We start from the raw sequence: 22882 nt of genomic DNA on the forward strand, positions 1-22882 counted from the left end.
ATAAAAAGAAGTATATAGCATCTGAAGCCCCCTTATTATAAGTTTATTTTTGTTTTTATAGGTTCTTTGTTAAAAGCCTCCTTCAAAAACCATGTGGTCATAGCTTTTTCAATCTTGTGTTTGTTATTGTCTCTAAGTCAAAGGAGATTATGATTAGATGTTACTACGGGATCTTGATTTCAGCTCCAAAAACTGTAAAAGAGGTCATCCCATATGCACCGCATCCACAGTGGACTGCTGGTGTTTATTGAGGCTCTGCTGTAGGTCACAGGCAGCTTATCCTTGAGTGATCTTATCCTGTATCCCTCAGAGTCCTGAAGTTTCCCACCCTAATGAAGATCTTCACCTTCAAGCAGAAGAACCAGAATTGGTAAAGGTAATACTATTGTATATAAGGGGAATAAAGAAAATGCGCCTCTTTTACTGCCACTAATGCTTAATGTTCCCAGTTCATTGCACGTTCACAATGAATACCATCTTACTTGATAGCTGTGGTAACCCCAGGGATGGTAGCATTAATTTGACAAATATCATTTCTCTCAGTGGTGGCAGCCCTAATTTGACAGATAGTCACATTATGATTGCTAATGATAAAGTACCTTGTATCACATAGTCTGATTCTTGCTTCCCATTGTATGACCCAATACCATTAAAAATATCAAGAATACATCAACATTAGTGGAAAATTCTTAATATAAGTTTAATTTGTTTAGATAGTTTTTATTTCATTATATTTGTTAAGCTTACTTTCTTACAGAATCCACCTGATTTTTCCTGAAAAATACCAAAATAGGAAATGTATAAATTGTGTTAAGAAAAATTATACAAAATTTAGAAATAAGGCAAAAGATATGCCCTTTCATTTTCATATTAGACCAGCCTAAGTGTCATCTGACATAACAGGGGCAGTTATATTCTTTGACTTAGTATTCGTTATTGATTAATATCCAGACCCTCACAATTAGATGTTAACTTGTAGAAGATTGAAAAGTGCAAATTATTTCTACCTAGGAGAAAATATAATCCTAAAAAGTTATGGTTTTACTGTCCTATAGGACATTCATCAAGTTTCTGTCTAATTTTGCAATCTTATTTCAGCATTCTTTTTCCACTATGTATACATATGTTTCTTACGTCTCTTTTGAGCCACATTGTCAAGCTACTTATCTCTCATTAATGACAAGTAAATGTTTGACATGTGTTGATTATACTTTTAGGAGAATTATGGTGTTTTTTTTTTAAACAAATTTATAAAGAAGTTTAGCCTCCCTTTTTTTAGAATTATGTTTTTAAGTTTTTGAAAATTATACTTTGTAAGTTGGTTTTAGTATAAAAATGTTTCATGTAAAACTGGGTTTTTCTTTTTGTTTCTATGAGAAAATTTATTCTGAAATTCAGTTTTATACATAAATTTTTTGAAATTTATTACTGGACGAATGATTTTTTTTTTAAGGTGGGGCAACCCTTGGTTGACCTCACAGTTTGCAAGGACCTTGTCAGCTTACAATTCCTTATTTTTATATTTTTTATGCCTACAGCACCTGGTCTTCCTAGGTGGTCTCCCATCCAAGTACTAACCAGGCCCGACCCTGCTTAGCTTCCGAGATCAGACAGGATCAGGCTTGTTCAGGGTAGCATGGCCATAGACCTGTACTAATAATTCTTAAAATTGTCCTTTAATATACAACAGTTTAGACTTTATAAAATAGTCATGATTTCAAATTTGAATCATAAACCGTAGGAAAATACCATAATTTTTAACATGGTGAATAAATCCTATGGTTTATTTTTGTTCTTCTGACAGAAGGAGTCCCTGGAAGAAGATTAATTTTCTCTTCCTCTTCCTTAAATTCTGCATCCTATTTATAAATACTGAACTTAACTTTAATTTTAGTTTGAGTAGAACCAATATTTTACTACTAATTTTTAACATTTTTATTTCTGCAAAAAAGGCAGATAGAATTTTCATAGGGCTTGTATTGGATTTGTTGGTCAATTTGGGGAATATTAACAATATTCTTATCTATCTTAACAATATTAAGTTTTCCAATGGAAAGAATATGAAATGTCTTCCCATTTTTTTAGGTATTCTTCAGTTTCTTTCCGTGATGTTTTATAGTTTTCAATATATAAGTCTTGCACATCTTTTGTTAATTTATTCCTGAGGGTTTTTTTTGTGGGGTTGTTTTTTAAATTGATTTTTTATTTTAATTTCTTTTTGGAATGTTCATTGTTAATATATAGAAATAATTGACTTATGTATATTGATCTTGAATCCTGAACCTTGCTGAACTAGTTTATTTAGTTCTAATAGGAGTTTTTTGATTGCGTATGTGCAAGGACTCTTTAGGGTTTTCTATATGCAAGATAATGTCATCTGTAAATAGAGATAATGTCATTTGCAAATAGAAATTCGCTTCTTCCTTTCCAATTTTGATACCTTTTATTTCTTTTTCTTTTCTAATTCCCCTTGCTAAAACTTACAATACAGTGTTGAACAGAAGTGGAGAGAGGACATCTTTGTCTTGTTTGTGATCTCAGAGGAAATATATGTGACTGTTCACAATAAAGTATGATGTTAGATTTGGGTTATCATAGATAGTCTTTATCATGTTAACAAAGTTTGCTTCTATTTCTATCTAGTTTGTTGGATTTTGTCAAGTACTTTTTCTAAGTTGATTAAAATAATTGTGTGGGTTTTGTTCTTTTTTAATATGGTGTATTACCTTTATTGATTTTCAGATAATAAATCAACTTTGTTTTCTTGGATAAATATAATTTGACTGTGTTATATAGTACTATGTTTTATTTGTTGCTTGATTCTGTTTGCTGGTATTTTGTGTGTATATTCATCAGAGATATTGGTCTGTAGTGTTCTTTTGATGTCTTTGTCTAGTTTTGGTAATACTGGTATCATAGACTGAGTTGGAAATTGTTCCTTTCTGTTTTTTTTGTTAAAGTTAATGAAGGATTTGTGTTAATTCTTTTGAAAATGTTTGGTGGAATTCACCAGTGAATATACTTGAATCTGGGTTTTTATTTGTGGGAAGTTTACTTATGGATCTATTCATATTTTCTTTGTCTTTTCGTGTCAGTTTTGGTAGTTTGTGTCTTACTAGGAATCTGTTCATTTCATCTAGGTTATCTAATTTGTTGGCCTACAATTGTTTATAGTATTCCTTTATAATCCTTTTATTTCTGTAAGGTCAGTAGTAATGTCTCCTTTTTTTATACCTGACCAGTAATTTGGGTCTTCTCTCTTTTTTCCTTAGTTAATCTAAGAATCTTGTAATCTTTCCATATAACCAAATTTTGTTTTTGTTTATTTTCTCTATTGTTTTTCTGTTCTCTATTTTGTTTATCTTCATTCTAATATTTATTATTTTCTTCTGCTTTTTTCTTTTTTAAGGATTAGATTGAGATTATATTAAATCTACAAATCAGTTAGAGGACAGTGGACATCTTTATTATGTCTTCCACTCATAGATATGGTATCTCTCTATGTATTTATTTCTTTAATTTCTCTATAAATTTTTGAATATTTTTTAAATTTACTTATTTAAATTAGTTTCAAGTATCCTGTATATCGGTTAGACATCTATATGTAATTCTCTTCCTTTTCTAGTTTTTTAAGGTATGAATTTAGGTTATTAATTTGATATGTTCTTTTTTAATATAGGCATTTACAGCTGCACATTTCCCTCTGAGCACCACTTTCACTGTATCCCACAAGTTTGAGTATCTAGTGATTCATTTTCATTGATCTCAAAGTATTTTCTAAATTCTCTGTGATTTCTTCTTTGACCCATTGGTTGTTTAAGAGTCAGTTGTTTATTTTCTACATATTTGTGAATTTTCTAGTTTTCTTTTAACCAATTTATAGTTACATTCCATTGTGATCAAAATGATACTTTATATGATTTCAGTCTTTTTAAATTTATTAGGACTTGTTTTGTGGCCTAACATATGGTCAGTCCTGGAGAATATTCCATGTACACTTGAGAAGAATGTATGTTCTCCTGTTACTGGATAACTCAGTGTTCTATGGATGTCTGTAGATCCAGTTTGTTTATAGTGCTTTTCAAGTTATCTGTTTCCTTGTTGATCTGATGCCTTGTTGTTCTATCCATTATTGAAAATGAGTTATTAAAGTCTCCAACTATTACTATTGTCAAATTGCCTTTGTCCCTTCAGTTCTATAAATTTTTGCTTCTTGTATTTTGAGGTTCTTTGGTTAGGTGAAAATATGTCTAAACTTGTCTTATTGATACATTAACCAGTTTATCATTATAAAGTATCTCTTTGTTTCTAGTAAAAATTTTTGTCTGTTTTGTCTGATTTTAATATTGCCACTCTAGCTTCCTTTTGTGTACTATTTACATAGTATGCTTTTTCCATCCTTTTACTTTAAACATATGTGTCCATGAATTTAAAGTGTGTCTTCTGTACACTTTATTTGTATCATTTTCACAAAAGTCTCTTTGCTAATCTCTCCCTTAGACTGCAGTGTTCAATCTATTTACTTTTAATATTGATAAGGTAGGGTTAGGTTAGAGTTATATTGCTCTTTGTTTTTATACATCTTATGTCTTTTTTTGTTTGTTTCTTCTTCCTTTACTGCTTTTTTTGCATGTTAGATATTTTCTAGTATCCCATTTAATTAACCTTTCTTATTTCTTTCACAGTATTCTTTGAGTTACCTTCATTGTTTCTCTGGGGATTATAATTAACATCTTGACAAAAAACAGTATATTTCAGATTAATGCCAACTTAATTTTAATAGTATATAAATCTCAAATATAGCTCTATTCCCCTTTCCTTCCTCTGTGCTATTGTCATACAAATTATGGCTTTTATACATTATAATCCTATCAACACAGTTTTATAATTATCATTGTATGCAGTTATCTTTTAAATAAGAAAAGAAAAAGTTACAAATAACACAAATATATAACACATTTATATTATATTTTTATTGTTACCTATTTAGTTACCTTTACTGGTGCTTATTATTTCTTCATGTGGATTTTTGTTACTATCTAGTGTCCTTTCATCTCACTTAAAAGATACCCTTTAGTATTCATCGTAGGCCAGATCTGCTAGCTGTGAATTATCTCAGTTTATGTTTATCATTTTTTGAAGGATAGTTTTGCTGCATATAGAATTCTTTGTTGACATTTTTTTTCTTTCTGCATTCTGAATGTCATACCATTGCCTCCTAACCTCAATGGTTTCTGATAAGAAATTTGACAGTCTTACTGAGGATCCCTTGTACGTTAGAAATCTCTCTTGCTGCTTTCAGGGGTCTCTCTTCTTTACCAGTTGGTTATGATGTATCTAGGCATGGATCGCTTTGATTTTATCCTACCTGCTGTTCACTGAGATCCTTGTTTGTGAAGATTAATGTTTTTAATCAAATTAGGGAAGTTTTCTGGCCATTATTTCTTCAACTATTCTTCCTGCCCCTTTCTCTCTCTTCTCCTTCTTGAACTCCCATTATGCCATTATGCATATATTGGTATTCTTGTTGTCCCACTGGTCTCTGAAGCTCTGTTCATTTTTTTTTCATCCTTTTTGCTTCTATTCCTCAATCCGGATAATCTCAATTGATCTGTCCTCAAGTTAACCAATTCTTTTTTCTGTCTGCTTATCTTACTCTGTTCAGGCTTCTATAGCAAAACACAACAGACTGGGTGGCTTGTAAACAACAGAAAAATATTTTTTGAAGTTTAAAAAATCTTTTTATTTAGAAAGACTAAAATGATTGTATGATAATTTGAACAGCTAGATTATACAAGAAATAATTTGAAAATTCCCTTTTTGATGTCATCGAAGAGTTGGATTCCATTACACATGCTTTGTTCTTTCTTTAGACCTGGAAAAATATACAATGATTTTTCAACAAGTGATTTATTCCTTCCTTTTCCATGTTTAGAAATCCTTATGATCTCTCAGATAGTTCCTTCTGGAACAAACTTTCCTCTTTTCCCCCAGCCAGCCCTAACGTGTTCACCTTTATAGGCTCTGGGACTAGGACAAGAGGTAAGACATGTGAATATTTCCTCGCTGGGAAGAAATTTATTTCTCATAGTTCTAGATACTGGAGGTTCAAGAACAGGGTGCCTGCATGGTAGATGAGGGCTCTCTTCTGGGTCACAAACTTCTCATTGTATCCTCACACAATGGAAGGAGCTAGATGTCTCTCTGGATCTTCTTTAATAGGAAATTTAATCTCATTCATGAGGATCCTACCCTCATGACTTAAGCAATACCATTACATTGGGCATTAGGATTTCACCATATCAGTTTGGGAGAACATAAACATTCAGACCATAGTACTGTTCAGATTTGCTGTTTCCTTTCACTAAAACTTTCTAGTGAATTTTTCACTTCAATTATTGTATTTTTCAACTCCAGAATTTCTATTTAATGAGAGATCATTCTCATACTTTGATTCTTTAGACCTGGTCTTCTTTAGATTTTTTAACATATATAATGGCTGATTTTGTATCCTTATTTAGTAAATACAACTTTTTGGCTTCCTTAGAAACAGTTTACATTGACTGATATTTTTTACTATTTATGGTCTATGCTTTTCTGGGTTTTTTTGTGTGTCTTGCAATTTTTTGTTGAAAACATGATATTTTAAATAATACAATATGGCAACTCTAGAAATCAGATTCTCCTCTCCCCAGAGTTTGTTGTTACAGTTTGTTGTTGTTATTGCTGCTGCTATTTTATTTATTTAGTGACTTTTCCTGAACTAATTCAGTAAAGTTTATATTCTTTGTCATGTATAGCCACTGAAAATCTCTGGTTAACATAGTGATTAGTTAATGTTCGGACATAAATTTCCTTAAATCCTAAAATCACTAAGTCTTCCAGCATTTGCTAAAAGGCTTTTTTATGTGTTGGGCATACCTTCTACAGTTTACAACTCTGCTTCACCCTTCATTTCTTCTCTGCACAGAACCTCAAGGTAAGCCAGAAGTGAGAGCTGGGGGCCTTCTTTATTTTTCCTGGGGTTTAACTCGGTGGAAAAAGAAAATAAGCCCAGTAAATTCATTATAATTTGAGCTATGTGTGAAGCGATTAGCAATAAAGTTTATGAACTGTCATTATCGCCACATTAGCCACATTTTATTATTAGCAGAACTATATAAAACATGCTTTACAAACTTGGAGGCCCAAATAAAAAGTTTAAACATTTTGACAAGCATACTTATCTATATGCAGAAAAACACTCCAGAGGGAATCCGTTTCTTCTGAGAGCAGACCTTAGCCAAATATTATCTAACTGATTAGTCAGATAATCAGGGCTCTTAGTTTACTAGATCATTGAGTATAGTGATTACAAGCTTAAATTCTGGAGACAAACTGTCTGGATTTGAATCTAAGTTTTGCCTTCTCTGTGAACTTAGGCAAAGCACCTAACCTCTCAATGCCTCCCTTATATGCACTATTACTTATACAGAAGTAGAAAGAGTAGTTTGATGAATCTTGTTGAACTTATTGCCCATCTTCAACAATTATCAACCCATGGCCAATCATATTTCATCTGTAATCATACCCTCTCTCACTAATTATTTTGAAGGAAATATAAGACATTATATAATTTCATCTATAAACATTTCATTATATAATATGTAACATTTTTTAATGTTCAACATACAGTTGACTCTTGAACAATGCAGGGGTTACGGGCACTGACCCCCATGCTGCCAAAAATCTGCATATAACTTTCAACTCTCCCAAAATTTAACTACTAATAGCCTACTGTTGACCAGAAGCCTTACCAATAACACAGTAAACACATATTTTATATGTTAGATGTAGTCTTAAAATAAAGTAAGCTAGAGAAAAGAAAATATTATTAAAATTATAAGGAAGAGAAAATACATTTACAATACTATACGTATTTATTGAAAAAAAAATCTATGTATAAGTGGACCCAGGCAGTTCAAACCCATGTTGTTCAAGAGGCACCTGCATCACCATTATTATAGCTAAAAAAATAAAAGCATTAATATTATCAAATATTGAGTTGATATTTGTTTCCCTAGTTGATTAATATGTTATAGTTAGTTATTATTGTCTCTTAGGTCACTTGTAATCCAGAGGTTTCCCTCTCCCTCTTTTTCTTCTCTTGTAATAGTTTATTGAAGAAACCAAGTCATTTGTACTTTAGGGTTATGTTGTCCTAAACAGCTCCTGCTACCCACATGTGGCTTGTTCAGCACCTGAAATGTGACTGGTCCATTTACAGGTGTACTGTAAATTTAAAATACACATCATGTTTCTATGCTTAATATTAAAAAATAAAGTATCATTAATTTTATATTGATTGCATGTTGAAGTTATATAATTTGTATGTATTTTGTATACATAAAGCTAAATAAAATGTTATTAAAAGCATGTAATTTCACCTGTTTCTACTTTTAATGCAGCTACTAGAAAATTTTAAATTGTATATGTGAGTTGCATTATAACTATTGGATAGCATTGATTTAGAATTTCACACAATATGATTTTATTTATTGTATCCTCGTGAAGTTATTTAACATCCTCTTCTGTCTCCTGTATTTCCTGTATGTTGTCAGTTAGATCTATAGGCTTGATCAGAATCAGATTTTGATTTTTTAAAAAATTTTTTGGCAATAGTATTTTATATTTCTAGTATATACCATTAGGAGGTACATAATGCCAAGTTGAGGCCTCTTTGCTGTGTTAACAGCCATTGATGATCCTTTAACTGATTAGAGATTGCAAAATGGTAATGTTCTAATTCTTCGTTTCTCTCATATAGTAGCTGGAGTACTCTGTAAAGAGAAACCTCCCCTTATCAACTATTTGATCACACTTGATTACTATAAAAATTATGTATATTTAGTATAGAAAAAGACAAAAAGTTGATTCTTTCTCTTTATTTACCAGTTTCCAAGCATCCTTCAAAGATGATCAATGAGTATTTTATAGTATTATTATGAAATCATGAATTTTAATATATATTTTTGAAATCCATTATAGTTTTATCTTTATTAAGACTCAGATTGTCCTATCATTGGCCAGTGGGAGCCTCTTCAAGTTGTATCTTGTATTGGACATGATCCTAGCAGTCTTTGATAGCTTCCTTGCATTTTGGTATGGCAGAAAGTTGCAGGTCCTCATTCCTCTTAGTGAGAAGTAATGTTTTGAGTCCACAGTCTGGCTTGCATAATGCTATCTTATAGGGTATTGTTTCTAGCCCTGAATCAGTGGACAAATCTAGGAAATGTGTTTTTTCCCCTTAAAAATAAAATACCTCATAAGTTTAGACTATTTCTAATTCAAATTCGGATCTATGGAGTTTTTATATAATCTCATCAATATTATATCTTATTTTTCCCATGCCAAATGTATTAGTTCTCAATAGCATCAATACACTAATTTGTTTTATCTAACACTTCACACACAACAGTTACAAAACTGCATTTCCATCACTACCACCAACATTATAATTATTTACTTAAACATGTTGCTTTTGTTTTTTGTAGTTCTTTTTCTCCTTGGTGTGTGTCTCACAAAGGATATCCAGAAAAATTATTATGTCTTAAAGTCACTCAAAATAGTTTCTCTTTGATGAATGTGTATGTTGCCCACTGGTTTCATTTTAATTTTAATTTTTAGGGATTGCTTTTGTTGGGAACAGATCTTTTAAAAATGGTATACCAATATTTCAAAACATTCATTGTGGCAAATCTTTAAATAGTACATCCATATTGCTTGGATTTTTAAGACTATTTGGAGAATGTGGTAGGGATGATTACAAACATATTTTGGGCATCATATGCCAAAGGAGTGGGCAAGATATAACTTTTAATTTAATTTTTTTCTGCTATGATTTCATCTTGTGCTATAGAAATCTATTCTGGACTACTTGCCTTATATAATAGTAATTTTTTCAGATGCTTTAGATGTGGTAGAAATGTACCACATTCCCACACTACTATAAATTTTGTTTACTTTTGAAACAAATAAGTTTTATAGATTATTTTTGAATTAAAATTTTTCTTTTATAATAATATAAAGTGTTCACATGGTTCAAAAGTCAAATCTACAAAAGAAATATTTAAAGGAGTCCAGTTTCTATTTCAGTCCTCTGCACTCTATTTTCTCCTTCCAGTAGGTAACCATTAAAAATTTGTTATGGTTCATTCTTCTATTTTTGATGCAATGGCATATATATTTCATATCCTGGCCAAAAATATTTCCCAAAGTGCTATGATTTTATATTTTTATTTCTCAAAGAGAGAGTTTATAATCTAAATCTATAATCTGAATGATAAACCGTATCTTTTGATAAGCCATATTTTATAGATTAGAACTGAAAAATAATTGATACTATATAAAAGCCAGGGTTTTGAAGGAGAAAAGATGATTTGGCTGGAAACTACTAGCTATTATCAGGTGTTTTAATGACTTTCTAGGGAAGGAGAAAACCATACATTTTTACCATTTAGGTAAAACTAAAAATAGAATGAACCTTCCTCTTGTAGTTTTAAGTTCTTGTCATTGGAGAGATTTATACATTCTTCAAGGTTTAAACTGGTTGACTTCCATAGTCATTTGGTGATTCTGATTTCTGGAATTCTTCCCCAGTTTCTAACAGGTCTAAATGTATAGTCCCTGGGTGATGACAGTGTATTTATTTTAGGAATCAGTGACATTTAAAGATGTGGCTATTGACTTCACATTGGAAGAGTGGAGGTTGATGGACCCTACACAGAGGGACCTACACAAGGATGTAATGCTAGAGAATTACAGGAATCTTGTCTCCCTGGGTAAGGATAACTTCTAAGTTCATGTATCTGCCTATTTGACCAGATTTGCTGGATATAGAGCCTCTCAAGTACTTAATTGAATTTTGGGTTAGAGTTTAGGCATTATAATCTCATAATTTTAGGAGCATATTGTTGAGAGTTATGTTATTCCTCACTCTTAACTAAACGGTCTATCTATTGTAGGATAAGAAGTGCATGTTTCATTGGGATCTTAGAGGTTGTTGACAATCCCCCAGTTTTAGGACTAAAGTTTTTCTAGTCATTTCCATCAATAAGAGTTATTTGTTCCTTTTCTTTCTAAACTCAGATTATTCCCATGATCTATTATCCCAGCAAACCTGGGATCATAGTGTTGAGCTTCTTTGCAATAACTTTGTAGTTCTCTGTGACACCACTGTACGATAGAATGTTTTGCTGAGGTGGAATGTTCTGTATCTGTGCTGTCACATAGGGCAAACGCTAGCCACTTGTGGCTGTTGAGCATTTGAAGTCTGGCTAGTCCAATTGAAGGACTGAACTTTAAATTTTATATAATTTTATTTAAATTCAAATTTAAATAGCCACATGTGGCATTGACAACTGTATTGAACAGTGCATCTCTAGAACTTCCTATAATAGTCATTCTCCATAGGAAATTAAGAAATGAGACTGAATTTGGCAATAGTTCTTGCTCATAGGTACAATCAAATCCTCTTCATTTTTCTCTGAACAGGGCTTGCAGTTTCCAAACCAGACATGATAGCTCATTTGGAGGATGGACAAGGACCATGGGTAGTAGTAAGAGAAATTTCAAGAACCTCCAATCCAGGTGAGTTAATAAGAACAAGTAGGATGAGATTTATTCCTTGAATCAAGCAGAGTATCTGAAATATTTTGAGGGATATTTTGTGCTCAAAGCTATCTCAGAGGAAGAGATTTTCCCTTTCTCTTCTCCTCTTCCTATACCTCCCTCTTTCCCTATACCACCCTCGCTCTTTTTCCCTCCCTCTCTTCATTTCCTCTCTCCATCTCTTTGTGTTCTACTTTTGGTTCTTATCCCATCCTGCTTTGCTTTCTTAGGTTTATGATTTTCATAATTGTTTCTTTATTCCTTCTTCATTCAAACATACATAAAATATCCCTTTCAGTTCTATTCTTCAGTTAAATTTATATTTTTTCTTTGTTTAACTATTATCTGACATCTCTTTCCTTCATTAATTTTCCTGAAAATGTTTTCTTGAGAATCAGCTCTGATTTCTTCTAAACTAAACCTGTTTATTCATTATTTAACTTTCTTCACCTATAAACCTGCTGAAACTTTGGGAGAAGCCTCTCCCCCTCCTCCAGGTTCCTAACTAATTGAGAATACAAACAAGAAATCAATTGAAAATCTAAATACAGTATTTAAATATTTAATCAATATTTATTGAACATCCATATATTATGAACTGGGCTAGTGTTTCACGAAAATGCCCTGTATAGAAAGCAGCCCCCAAATGCAAAAGGATCCAAGAGGCCAAAGAACAAAAAAGACAAGTCCAGCTTGTCAGTTTAAAGAGTTTTAACAGGGAACTTACTTACAGAAATTCAGTCCTGGGTGGCAGCAGGACAAAATGGATCTATGCCCCATTTATCTACCAGACTACCGTTTATAAACCCTGCTAAGAAGTAGACCTAGTACTCTGAAAGGAATGCAGAGGTGATCTAGGGGTAAAAAAAAGACTGGATACTGGGGGCTCTGGTGCCAGGGTGAGATAACATTGAGGGTAACTTGCCCAGGAGGAAGGACTAATAGTGAAGGAAGGATTACTAGTAGTTCATAATTAACCTAGAGTCTCCGTACATATCCCATAGTCCACTCAGGAGGAAGGAGGAGGGGGGTCATTGGTTCAGGCAGATTAGTTTTAAAATAGAGTCAGCTATATATGCATAGTTAGGTACTAGGTCTACAGTAAGTAAATGGACCAGGTCCCTGCACTTATGAAGATTAAATTTTGAAAAATAGATAATTAACAAGTAAATAAAAACAAGCTAAATAGTGGTTATAATACTTTTTAGCTATGAGATAAACTAGAAGATATGAAAGAGTAACTAGGATAGAGAATGAGGGTGTCTCCTTCAGATAATGTGGCCAGGCAAGGCTTCTGAGGAGGTGACATTTAAGCTGAAACTTGAATGATCAAAAGAAGCCAACCATGGGAAGAGGAAAAGAGGAGCATTCCAGGCAAATAACTTGATACAGAAAAGAATGTAACATGTTCTAGAAATCAAAGGAAGCTACTGTGACCAAAGTATAAATGAGAGGGAAAATGGTATAGAATAAGATTAGAGAGTTAGATTCAGAGATTTGTGGACAATGGTAAGGAATTGGGTTTTAATCCAAGTGTGAGGCATTGAAAGATTTTAATCAAAGATTTTTAGGAAATAACTCTGCTTATGGAAATTGAATGTAAGAGCACAAAGCAGGTAATCAGTAAAGGTGTTAACAGAGATCTAGGCAAGAGATGATAGTAACTTTGATTAGGGTGATAGTAGTAAAGATAGAAATAAGTGGATTCTAGTTCATTTGAATAGTCATTTTATTATGATGTCATCCATAACTTGCATATGTGTTAAATATATTGCTTTTTTATATCAAATATTAGATATTTAAAGAGTGAATGAAAAGTAGACATTGCAAATAGTTTCAGATGAGTCTTTAGAGAAGGGTTCCCTCCGCCACGAAGAGATAAAGAGAAATGGAGCAGTGGCTAGAGGAAAGTATGGAATTAAGAAAAAAACTCTTGTTTTATTTTTGAGATGGAAGTTTTTATGGTATGCTTGAGTACTGATGGGAATGATGCCCCAATGGAGAGGGAGAAGTTGATGTTGCAAGACAAAAATGGGATCACTGAAGAACTAAAGTGTCTGAAAAGGTGAAAGGGGACTAAGTCTAGAATGGAAAAGGAGGGATTTATCTATTAGAGTCAGGGAGCCCACCACCTCTGTTGTAACACTGGGAAAGATGGAGAAGATGGGTGCAAATATAAGTCAACTGTGGTTGGAAGATGGAGGCATTTTATTATGATAGCGTCTATATTCTCAATAAAATCAAAAGCAAAGCCATTAACTTATTGGGAAGATAATAAAGAGTTGTGAGAGAGAAAAAGTTATATATTTTATGATATATAGAATTCACCAGGTAAGCCATGTTGACCTGGAGCTTTTATTGCAGAAGATGTTTAATTACAACTTCTTTTCCTTTTGTAGTTGTAGAACTATTCATGTTTCCTGCTTCTTTTTGTTTCAGTTTAGTAAACTATGTTCATCTAAGAATTGATCCATTTAATCTAAAATTTAAATTCTTTGCATACTACCCTCTATTTATCTTTTAATGTCTATGTAGATCTGAAGTGATGTCTTCCTTTTCATTTCTGATACTTTTTGTCCTCTCTCTTTTATATTGATCAGTCTTGCTAGGGTTTATCAATAAGACTTTTAAAGAATAATTTTTATCTTTAAAAATTATAGGACTTCACTGTTATGTCGGATTCTCAGAAGTAGGTGTTTGATTTGTTTCATTACTTTCTTCTCTTATTTCATTATTTTTTACTTTCCTAGAGTTTAATTTGCTGATCTTCTTTAACTTCTTGATTTGGATATTTATATCATTGATTTTCAGCCATTCTTTTTTTCTAATGTACTTAAGGCTATCAAGACTATCTCACACCTTTTTTATGTAGCACCTTCATGATTATTGAGTTCAAAGTATTTGATAATTTCATTATGATGTCTTTGGCTCTCAGGTTATTAAGTATTTTTCTTAATTTTGTACCATATAGGGATTTTCTAATAATCTTGTTACCTTAAATGCTACTGTGATCAGAAAATGCTCTGTGATATTTCAATCTTTGCAAATTTCTTAAAACTTGCTTACCACATGGCCAATTTTTGTAAACATTTTGCGTGTACTTAGAAAAATGTGTTGTAGATATTGAGTGCAGTTTTAGATATGTCATTTGTTAATTATGTTGCTAAAATCTATGTACACATTGTCAACTCATTATATCGGTTATTGAGAAAAATTTTTAGTCTCCCAGTGTGACCATAGATTTATTTCTTATTTTATTTCCTTTAATTTTTCCTTTATGTGTTTTGAAACTGTGTTATTAGGTTATTTAAGTTCTAACAAATTTAGAACTAGTATATCTTTCTGGCAAATTGGACCTTTTATCATTATGAAGTATCTTTTTTAATCTGTTAATGATTTTTACCCTAAAGTCTATTTTGCCTGATAGTAATATTACTATAGCATCATTCTTTTAGTTATTGTTTATATGGTATATCTTTTTTCATCTTCTCACTGTAATGTTTTACATGTACTTGTATTTTTTATTTCTCTTGTAAGAAGCATACTGTTAGATTTTTGTTCTAACACATCTAACAGCCTATATCTTTTGGAATATTTAGTCTGTTTGTACATGCAGCATTACATAATGTTTAAATCTACCATCTAAATGTGAAAGTGTCTTGCCTGTTCTGTATTCTTCTTTCTATTTAGATTTATCATTTATTTTTCTATTTCTCCCTCTAATCATTTGGTAATTATAAATTTTAAATTATTTGTTTAGTGGTTAACAAACAATATAGATTTTCCCTCTTTCCAAACAATACAAGGATCTTATAACAGCTTATTCCATTTAACCACATTTGATTTATATATTATTGAAGTTGTATATTTTAATTCTATATGTATGTCAGATCTCATAAGACATTGTTATTAATGTTATGTGCAGTCAATATTCATTAAGATTTACCTATATTTTCACATTACCTTTCTCTTCATTTTTTTTCTTTATTTCTGGGCTTCTACCTAGTATTATTTTTCTTCTACTTAAAGAATGCTCTTTATTGTTTTCTTTTATTGAGATCTGCTGGTGTCATATTCTCTTCATTTTTCTTTTTGCTTAAACATGTCATTATTTAACCTTCATTTTTTTAATTTGTCATGTTCTAAAATTGAAATAATTTTTGTCAAGATATATTTGCTTTAGGCATTTCATCATTAGTCAGCATTCTTGGCTTTGAAAACATATGTCATATTAGTATGACCCATGGCATTTATTTTATGGTAACTTCTAGTGCCACTAGTGGAAATTAATAGAATATTGTTTTCTGCAGCATGGGTTCCATATTCAGAAGAGCAAATGGATGACTTCTCTGAGGAAAAGTTTTCTCCAAGTTCCCAAAGTTTATTCTGTGTTATGTGGGATATTACTCATTTTAAAATAAATTTACCAAATAATATCTCAATACCTTTAATGTGCTCAGATTTCTCATATCTTGAGGCATGCCAAAAGACATTGGCTACAGGATACTTATTTTTCCCCCAAGAAACTTGGGTCCATACATAAAGAAAATTATATTGTAACATTGATAATAGCAATCACAATTTATTAGATGTGTACTCTATTACTGGCATTCTGCTAGGAAATTTATTTATATAATTTCACTGAATGTAACCCTTGAAATAGCTCTATAAAGTATATATGTATATGTTTAATAGCAGGAAACTGAAGCTCAAAGCAGTTAAATACATACAGTTATTGTCAGAACTGGTATTTGGAAATGAATATGTCTAACTAAATCTATGTTCTTGTCACTCATATGATTTTTATGCCCTTGTATGCCTATTAAATCTTTTCATTGTCAGGCACTGAGTATGAAAACCTATAATAATAATTTGAGGTTCTGAATTATGTAATCTTTTTCCACAGAAGATTAATATTTGGTTTCGGTAGGCTGCTAGGATATGGGGCTCTAACAATCCTGTCACCTTGATTCATTAAGACATTTAAATGAGCTGGAGTTTAATCTTTGAATTACAGGGTTTTCTTCTTTGTTAGCCCTGTGAATCCACTGATAATTATACTTATCTTGAGTTTTAAAGTCATAAAACCATTCTACTATCCACAAAAGATTTTGATCCAATTTGTTTTTAAATATTTAGTTATTATTATCTAAAAATGAATTAGAAATATAAAAGAAGTATCAAAGTGTTTTTAGAAGTCAGATATTGAGATGCATATACAAGAAGGAATTTTGACAAACTGTCAGAAATGTTCTTAAGACCCATAAATTGGTTATAAAACTATTCTTGATAATTATCACTATTTGAAATATCAATAACTATAAATATTAATTTCGACTAGCTTATTCAGCCTACTTTCTGAAAAGTCAGTATCTTTTTCCATAAATGATATGTACAAAGATTAAAAGATATGTACAAAGACTTGAATAAGCTATGATGACAAGTAAATTTGAGAATGCCCTCACCAAAAAAAAAAAAAAAGAAAAAGAAAACTTGTCAACAAAGAATGAGAACAAATAGAAAGTATAGTTGTGGACAAATATCTGGTTTGTGGAGTAAATGAGAAGCAAAGTAGTCACAACTTAAGAGGAATTCTCTCTAAAGAAGCTGACTCTAAAGGGAATGAAAAAAGTAGTATTACCATGAATTTTTTTTTTCATAGAAGAAAAACTTAAATTTACTACTTTGGTTCTTTGCTCAACCAGCCTCCCTTAACTCTACCTCCTTCTTTCTAGAAAACAGAGCCAACTTGCAAGCAGTTAAAACCACATATTCATTGTCATCCCAACTTACCCTTTTATTTTTCAGTTTAGTAAGATCTCCCCAAGTTGGGAAGTGGAGTCATTGATTTTTCTTTCTCCTCCACAGAGTTGGAGACCAAACTTGCAATCAAGAATGCCATAACAACAGAGGATATCACTGAAGACTTATCACAGGACACCATAGTAGAGAAACTCACAGAGAATGGTCCATGGGACTCCAGAATTGGAGAATTATGGAAATGGAATGACAGGATATTGAGTCTGCAAAATAGTCAGGAGAGTCAGAGCCAAAGAATAGTTACACACAGGAAAATTCCCACTGGTCAAAGAGGCTTTAGATTTGGGTCTGTTCTTTTTCCAGAACCAGTAGTTATTACAGAAGAGCCCCACAGCAAATGGCAAACACATCAGAAAAATTTCCCAGAGAATTTAGATTTGAATACAAATACCCATTTGGGGAAGAAGAATTGCAAGGATACAGAAAGCAGCAAAGCCATAATGCCTACTTTAGAACTTACTTTAGGAAAAAAATTCAGTAATAAAGAAAAACCCTATAAGTGTACTACATGTGAAAAGGCTTTTCGTTATAGATCATTACTCATTCAACATCAGAGAACTCACACTAAAGAAAAACCTTATAAATGTACCGAATGTGGGAAAATGTTCAGCCAGCCTTCATATCTTAGTCAACATAAAAAAATTCACACTGGAGAAAAACCCTATAAATGTAACGAATGTGGAAAGACCTTTATTGCTTCTTCATCACTTATAGTACATCAGAGAATTCATACTAAGGAGAAACCTTATCAATGTAATGTCTGTGGAAAATCTTTTAGCCAGTGTGCCCGCCTTAATCAGCACCAGAGAATTCAGACTGGAGAGAAGCCCTATAAATGTAGTGAATGTGGGAAAGCTTTTAGTGATAAATCAAAACTTGCACGACATCAAGAAACTCACAATGGAGAGAAACCCTACAAATGTAATGATTGTGGGAAAGCCTTTAGGAATAAGTCCTATCTTAGTGTACATCAGAAGACTCATACTGAAGAGAAGCCATATAAATGCAATGAGTGTGGGAAGTCCTTCAAGAATACCACAATTTTTAATGTTCATCAGAGAATTCATACTGGAGAGAAACCCTTTAGGTGCAATGAATGTGGAAAAGCCTATAGAAGTAATTCAAGCCTGATTGTACATATAAGAACTCATACTGGGGAAAAACCCTATGAATGTAATGAATGTGGGAAAGCATTCAATCGTATAGCAAATTTCACAGAACATCAGAGAATTCATACAGGAGAAAAACCCTATAAATGTAATGACTGTGGGAAAGCATTCATTAATTATTCATGCCTTACCGTACACCACAGAATGCATACAGGAGAGAAACCTTATAAATGTAATGAATGTGGAAAGGCCTTCATGCGTTCTTCATCTCTAATTATACATCAGCGAATTCATACTGAAGAGAAACCTTACCTATGTAATGAATGTGGAGAATCTTTTAGAATAAAATCACACTTAACTGTACATCAGAGGATTCATACCGGAGAGAAACCATATAAATGTACCGACTGTGAGAGGGCATTTACCAAAATGGTAAATCTCAAAGAGCATCAGAAAATTCATACTGGAGTGAAACCTTATAAATGCTGTGATTGTGGAAAGTCGTTCAGAACTAAGTCATACCTTATTGTACATCAAAGGACCCATACTGGAGAGAAACCATATAAATGCAATGAATGTGAGAAAGCTTTCACTAATACATCACAGCTTACCGTGCATCAAAGAAGACATACTGGAGAAAAACCCTATAAATGTAATGAATGTGGGAAGGTTTTCACAAGTAACTCAGGATTTAATACCCATCAGAGAACACATACTGGAGAGAAACCATTTAAATGTAATGACTGTGGGAAAGCATTTAGCCAAATGGTACATGTCACAGAACATCAGAAAATTCATAGTGGAGAGAAACCCTATAAATGTGATGTCTGTGGAAAAGCCTTCAGGAGGGGTTCATACCTTACAGTGCATTGGAGAACACATACTGGAGAAAAACCCTATACATGTAAGGAATGTGGAAAAGGTTGTATTACTCTATCACAGCTAACTCTACATCAGAGAATTCATACTGGAGAGAGGCCCTATAAATGTGAAGAATGTGGAAAAGCCTTCAGAACTAACTCAGATTTTACTGTACATCTGAGGATGCACACTGGAGAAAAACCCTATAAATGTAATGAATGTGGAAAAGCCTTTAGGAGTAGCTCAAGCCTTACTGTACATCAAAGAATACATCAGAGAGAAACTCAGTTAATATAGAGAATAAATCATCCAGGTGTCTATGAGAAGAATCATAAACTGTATATTTAATGAATGTAGGAAGACTTTCAGAAGCAATTTGCCAGAAAATAGGCACAGAAAAGACTCTGTAAACATATGGATATGGAAAAAGCTTTTAGTCATATTAAATCTTAGAAGTTCTAAGAAAATTCATAATAGAGTAAGATAATGGACAAATGAAAACCTTCATCCAGATTTCATACTTTTTCATTTAACAGATTGTTTTCAATGAATTGCCAATATATTTTTTGCCTATTTTTCTATTGATTTGTCAGTCTTATAAATCTGGAAGTACTTTTTATATTTTTTAGATACTAATTTTTTGTCGTATGTGTTGCAAATGGTTTTCTTAATCTAGTATTTGTCTTTATACTCTTTATATAGTAAAAGGAATCACCAAATATTTTTTTAATTTTTATTTTTATAGTAACATCTTTTCCTTTTTAAATTCTTGATTTACTCTTTTAGTTATAGTAACATCTTTTCCTTTTTAAATTCTTGATTTACTCTTTTAGTTAATCTTAATCTTGAGATTACACATATTCTCCTAAATGTGTTTCTACGATTTTGATAATTTTGTTTTTTATATTGAAGTCCTTAACCCATTTGGACTGGAGGGCTATTGATAGAAAAGCAACTTCAAATAATCATTAACCTATGAAAATATGATAAACATAAATAGTACTCAGGGAAATGCAAATTAAATCATCCAATAAGACATCACTTCCTCTTCATGGAGTTGGCAAAATTAATAGATCTTTTGCTAGTGGAGTTTGGGAAACTACGCTTTCCAAAAGGTTATGTCAACTTATATTTTCACCAGCCGTGCAGAAATATGTATTTATTTTTAAAATTTCAAAAGGCTTTGACCAAGAAGTCTCACTTTTGAGAATCTGTCCCACATAAATAACAACATCAATGCATAACAATACACATAAATAAGGATGTTTGTTTAACTATTGTTTGTAGCAGCAAAGAAATTCAACTGGAGACAAAATGGCCATTAATAGGGAAATGGTTGGATGAATTGTGATATATCCTGATACATGGGATAGCATTAATTTTTTAAATGAGTTATATCTATACTAGTTATTTCAAGGTATTTTCACAAGTTTTGATAAGTAATTGCTTTGTTACAGATATGTATGTGTAAAGATTCCATTTTTGTTAAATGATTACACCCATTTATGTATTTATGTCTATATGTGATTTAGATGAGCATGGAAACAAGTATGGAAGAATATACAACATACTGTTAATGTTGGTTAACTTGAATGGAGAAGAAAAGGAAAAATAGATAAGTAAAGTAGGGGGAAAGACTGGGGGAAAAAATGCAGCATGTGTGGTGTAAAACTAAGTATTTGTATGAACTTTTGAGAGCCATGAATGGAAAAAGTCTCCAAAACATTGACGATAGTTATTTCAGAGTTGGTGGAGAATCAGGTGTTTTTTTATTTCTTTGACTTTTCTGCACTTTTTTATACTTTTAAGTTTCTTTCCAGTGAACATGTAATATTTTCATGAACAGGAAAAACCTACTTTTCTTGTAAGTTATTGGACACCTGTTATATGCCAGGAATCACCCTAGGTACTAGATATACATTGGTGGGGGAGGGATGGTCATGAATCTAAGAACATGAGAATTAGTTTATATGCTGCCTAGATTTTAAAGAAGTTACCCAGCACCTCACTGCCTTCACCCTCTGTTTCATTTAAATGAGGTAATAGAATTTTCATATAAGTGGAAAACATATTCAGGAATATCTAGACTTGTGTCCAGGCCATAGAGGAAAAGACCACAAGCCTCAGAAGTTCCATTTTCACCGTGGCACCAAAGTAAAGGTCATAATGGTAAAAAGTTCTGTGTATATAGCCTCATGGAACATTGGAGTAAAGAGAGAGGACAAAACTAAGGACTCTCAAGTCCTCAAAGGAAGGCTTGGAAGTTCTGGGAATAAAAGAGAATACTGGAATCAAAGTGGGAATTCAGAGGCTGTGGACCTGAAAACCAGAAAGCTCTAACAGACCATGGACCTGATATCCAAAATGGACAAGACATGATGAGCTATGCTTCAATGAAGACTGAAGGAAAGAAAATCAAATTCCCCTCTTACAATGTATACAATAAAGTATCTTTAATATTGGGAAGGGGATATTGGGTGAATGAACTATCTCCTATTATAAATGAATAATTTGACAAATGGTTAAAATGACCATTTCTGATTGGATTTTAATGGTGAAATTTAATAACAATTAGAAGAGACTTATTTGGATATAATGTACCACTTTTTGATCAGAACATTTAAGGGTTAGACCTTGAAATAGTACCCTTAAAAACCCTACTCTTGCTACAAAATAGTCACAGGAATGTAAGGTACAATATAAGGATTATAGTCAATAATATAACTATCATGTCAGTTGGGTACAAGATTTATTGGGGAGATCACCTTGTAAGATATATAAATGTCTAACCACTATGCTCTACACCTGAAACTAATATAATATTGACTGTCAACCTTAATTGAAAAATAAATTTATAAAAACCCTACTGGCATAACAGTTGACATGATGATGCCAACTCGTTGGATGCTCCTTTTAAACTCCAAATTCTCATCACAATTAAACTCTGCTCCTTACCCCGTCTTAGAGCCAAGCATTTCAAGAAGTGTCAACAGGTTCAAATGACATAAGAACTGAAAAGCATCCATTGGGTTAGGGGATGGAGATGACACAGGTCAACTTTACTAGAGCAGTTTCAACGGGATAGTAAAGCACCAAAGCCTGGTTCTAATGGGTAATGGTATCTTATAGGTATAATTTCCATCTCATTAGTTGCTAACAATGTTAAGACCCTTTTAGGTATTTCTTGGCTTTTTGAATATCCTCTTTTGAGAAGTGCATGTTAAGATTTTGCCCATATTTTTTTATCAAAAATTTTTTAATTTATATGTATTTTTTGGTGACATTGGTTAATGAAACCCAGGAACTTTAAGGTGCACAATTTAACAGTAAGGCATAAATATGTTGCATTGTGTATTCCCCTCCTATAGATTTCTTTCTGTCACCACATATTTGACCCCTTTTACCGCAGCTAATTATTTGCCCATATAAACATGGGTTTATTT

General features: G+C 32.2%; 1 protein-coding gene, 1 non-coding gene and 1 pseudogene across 7 annotated transcripts in view; 1 reads left to right on the top strand and 2 right to left on the bottom strand.

Moving 5' to 3' along the window:
• ZNF286A (zinc finger protein 286A) overlaps positions 1-20158 on the top strand; it is a 79481-nt gene extending 59323 nt beyond the window's left edge. For 3 of the 6 annotated variants that reach the window (XM_023529964.1, XM_023529963.1, XM_011358992.2), the window contains 3 exons: positions 10694-10820; positions 11533-11628; positions 17518-20158. In XM_023529964.1, the coding sequence (XP_023385732.1) occupies positions 10694-10820; positions 11533-11628; positions 17518-19736 (2442 nt within the window). In that variant the 3' untranslated portion in view covers positions 19737-20158. Of the gene's footprint in view, positions 1-310; positions 377-3823; positions 3830-10693; positions 10821-11532; positions 11629-17517 lie in introns of those variants that run through there. The other 3 variants (XM_023529965.1, XM_023529966.1, XM_023529968.1) reach the window with 3 other exon arrangements.
• On the bottom strand, positions 1530-1648 carry LOC111738905 (annotated as a pseudogene).
• Positions 5947-6072, bottom strand: LOC111738892. Its single transcript, XR_002780025.1, has one exon. It is a non-coding gene; the product is annotated as a small nucleolar RNA SNORD22 (small nucleolar RNA).
• Positions 20159-22882: the final 2724 nt, after the last annotated feature.

This window comes from Pteropus vampyrus, unplaced genomic scaffold (genome assembly GCF_000151845.1).
Source record: "Pteropus vampyrus isolate Shadow unplaced genomic scaffold, Pvam_2.0 Scaffold44, whole genome shotgun sequence".
NCBI classification, from domain to species: domain Eukaryota; kingdom Metazoa; phylum Chordata; class Mammalia; order Chiroptera; family Pteropodidae; genus Pteropus; species Pteropus vampyrus.